Genomic DNA, 1535 nt, shown 5'->3' on the forward strand with positions numbered 1-1535 from the left:
CTGAGGGCAAGGACTGTCTTTCTTAATTGTCTTAATTTAACTGTCTTATTAATTGCACCCTAGCACTTAGCACACTGTATCTGACATGTCATAAATACTTAATAAGTGTTTATTTGATTTATTGGATTATTTGATTGGGGAAAGCCTATGGATCCCTTCTCAGAATGATGTTTTTAAATGTGCAAAATATATGGGATTATAAAGGAAACCAATTATATTGAAATAGTTATCAAATTTTTTTTAAAAGTTTACAGACTTCAGATGATCCTTGCGAGGAGTGGCCTCTCTCCCGAGAGCCAGGAGTCAGGCTCAGCCAGGGCTGCCTTCAATGAAGGCAATGGAGGGGGAGTAAGAGCAGTGACTACTTCTGGGGTCTGAATCTGTAGCGAGGAGCGGGGGGGGGGGGGGGGGGGGGAGGTGTCGGGGTTGGGGGAGGAGAGAAGAAGGGACCTGCGTCAACAGCTTCCCTGACCAGGCTCAGACAGCTGATTTGAATGCAAGAACCAGCATTTTTGCCCCAATCTCAGAAGCGGGTTGTCAAGCCAATCCCAGACCCAGAGTGCTTTGAACAATGAACTGGATCAGTCCATTCTTGATGTAAAAATGTCTCACAGTAGCTGGGAGCTGGTAGTTGACTTTCTTTCTTATAAGCTGTCACAGAAAGGATGCAGTTGGAGTCAGTTTGAAGATGACAATAGGACTAGGGCCCCACAAGGGACAGAGATACCTAGTACTGTGAATAGCAGCCCCTCTTGGCATCCTGTTGACAGCAGTGAAATGAGTGGGGCTATAGGACACAGCAGCAGCCTGGATGCCTATGAGACAATATCAGTGGCTGCTGTGAAGCAAGCTTTGAGGGAGGCCAGAGTTGAATTTGAATTTCAGTATTTGAGGGCCTTCAGTGACCCAACATCTCAGCTCCACATCACTCCTGAGATGGCTTATCAGAGCTTTGAGCAGGTAGTGAATGAACTCTGTCAGCATGGGGTAAACTGGAGTTGAATTGTGGCAATCTTCTCCTTGGGAGGGGCATTGTGTGTAGGGGGACAGCATGGATAAAGAGATGAAAATCTTGGTAGGAAGCATCACCTCCTGGATGGCCACTTACTTGGATGACCACCTAGATCCTTGAATCAAAGAAAATGGTGGTTGGAACACCTTAGTGGAGTTTTATAGGAATGATGCACCTTCAGAGGGCCAGAAGGGCCAGGAATTCTTCAACCAATGACTGCTGACTGTCGTGACAGTGGCTGGCATTCCTATTTAGCCAGAAGTGACCACATATACTGAACCTACCTTGGGACCTCTCTGATCTACCCTCTTCATCTTGGCCTGTACTCTGTCCTGACACAGAGGAAATCTACTACATGCTGCTGATATCTATCACATGAGGCTAAACCAGGCTTTCTCCTATGGTCTCAATCCCCTCCCCACCTCCAAGGTCCCCAATGTGTAGTCTGAGACCCTTGGGCCCTTTTCCTGTTCAATCTCTAAGTCCTCCAGAAAAAAACAAAAACATGCAACTTCTTGAACCT

At 46.4% G+C, this 1535-nt stretch overlaps 1 protein-coding gene across 1 annotated transcript; it reads left to right on the forward strand.

Moving 5' to 3' along the window:
- Positions 1-603: 603 nt before the first annotated feature.
- On the forward strand, positions 604-1228 carry LOC140525458 (bcl-2-like protein 1). Its single transcript, XM_072640878.1, has 2 exons — positions 604-961; positions 1155-1228. The coding sequence occupies exons 1-2, from the start codon at positions 604-606 to the stop codon at positions 1226-1228; spliced, it is 432 nt and encodes a 143-aa protein (XP_072496979.1).
- Positions 1229-1535: the final 307 nt, after the last annotated feature.

This window comes from Notamacropus eugenii, chromosome 1 (assembly GCF_028372415.1).
Source record: "Notamacropus eugenii isolate mMacEug1 chromosome 1, mMacEug1.pri_v2, whole genome shotgun sequence".
NCBI classification, from domain to species: Eukaryota; Metazoa; Chordata; class Mammalia; order Diprotodontia; family Macropodidae; genus Notamacropus; species Notamacropus eugenii.

Coding starts and splice junctions, on each gene's coding strand:
- LOC140525458 (XM_072640878.1), top strand. CDS start 604: ATGTCTCACAGTAGCTGGGAGCTGGTAGTTGACTTTCTTTCTTATAAG. Junction 962..1,154: donor TTATCAGAGCTTTGAGCAGG/TAGTGAATGAAC, acceptor ATGGTGGTTGGA/ACACCTTAGTGGAGTTTTAT.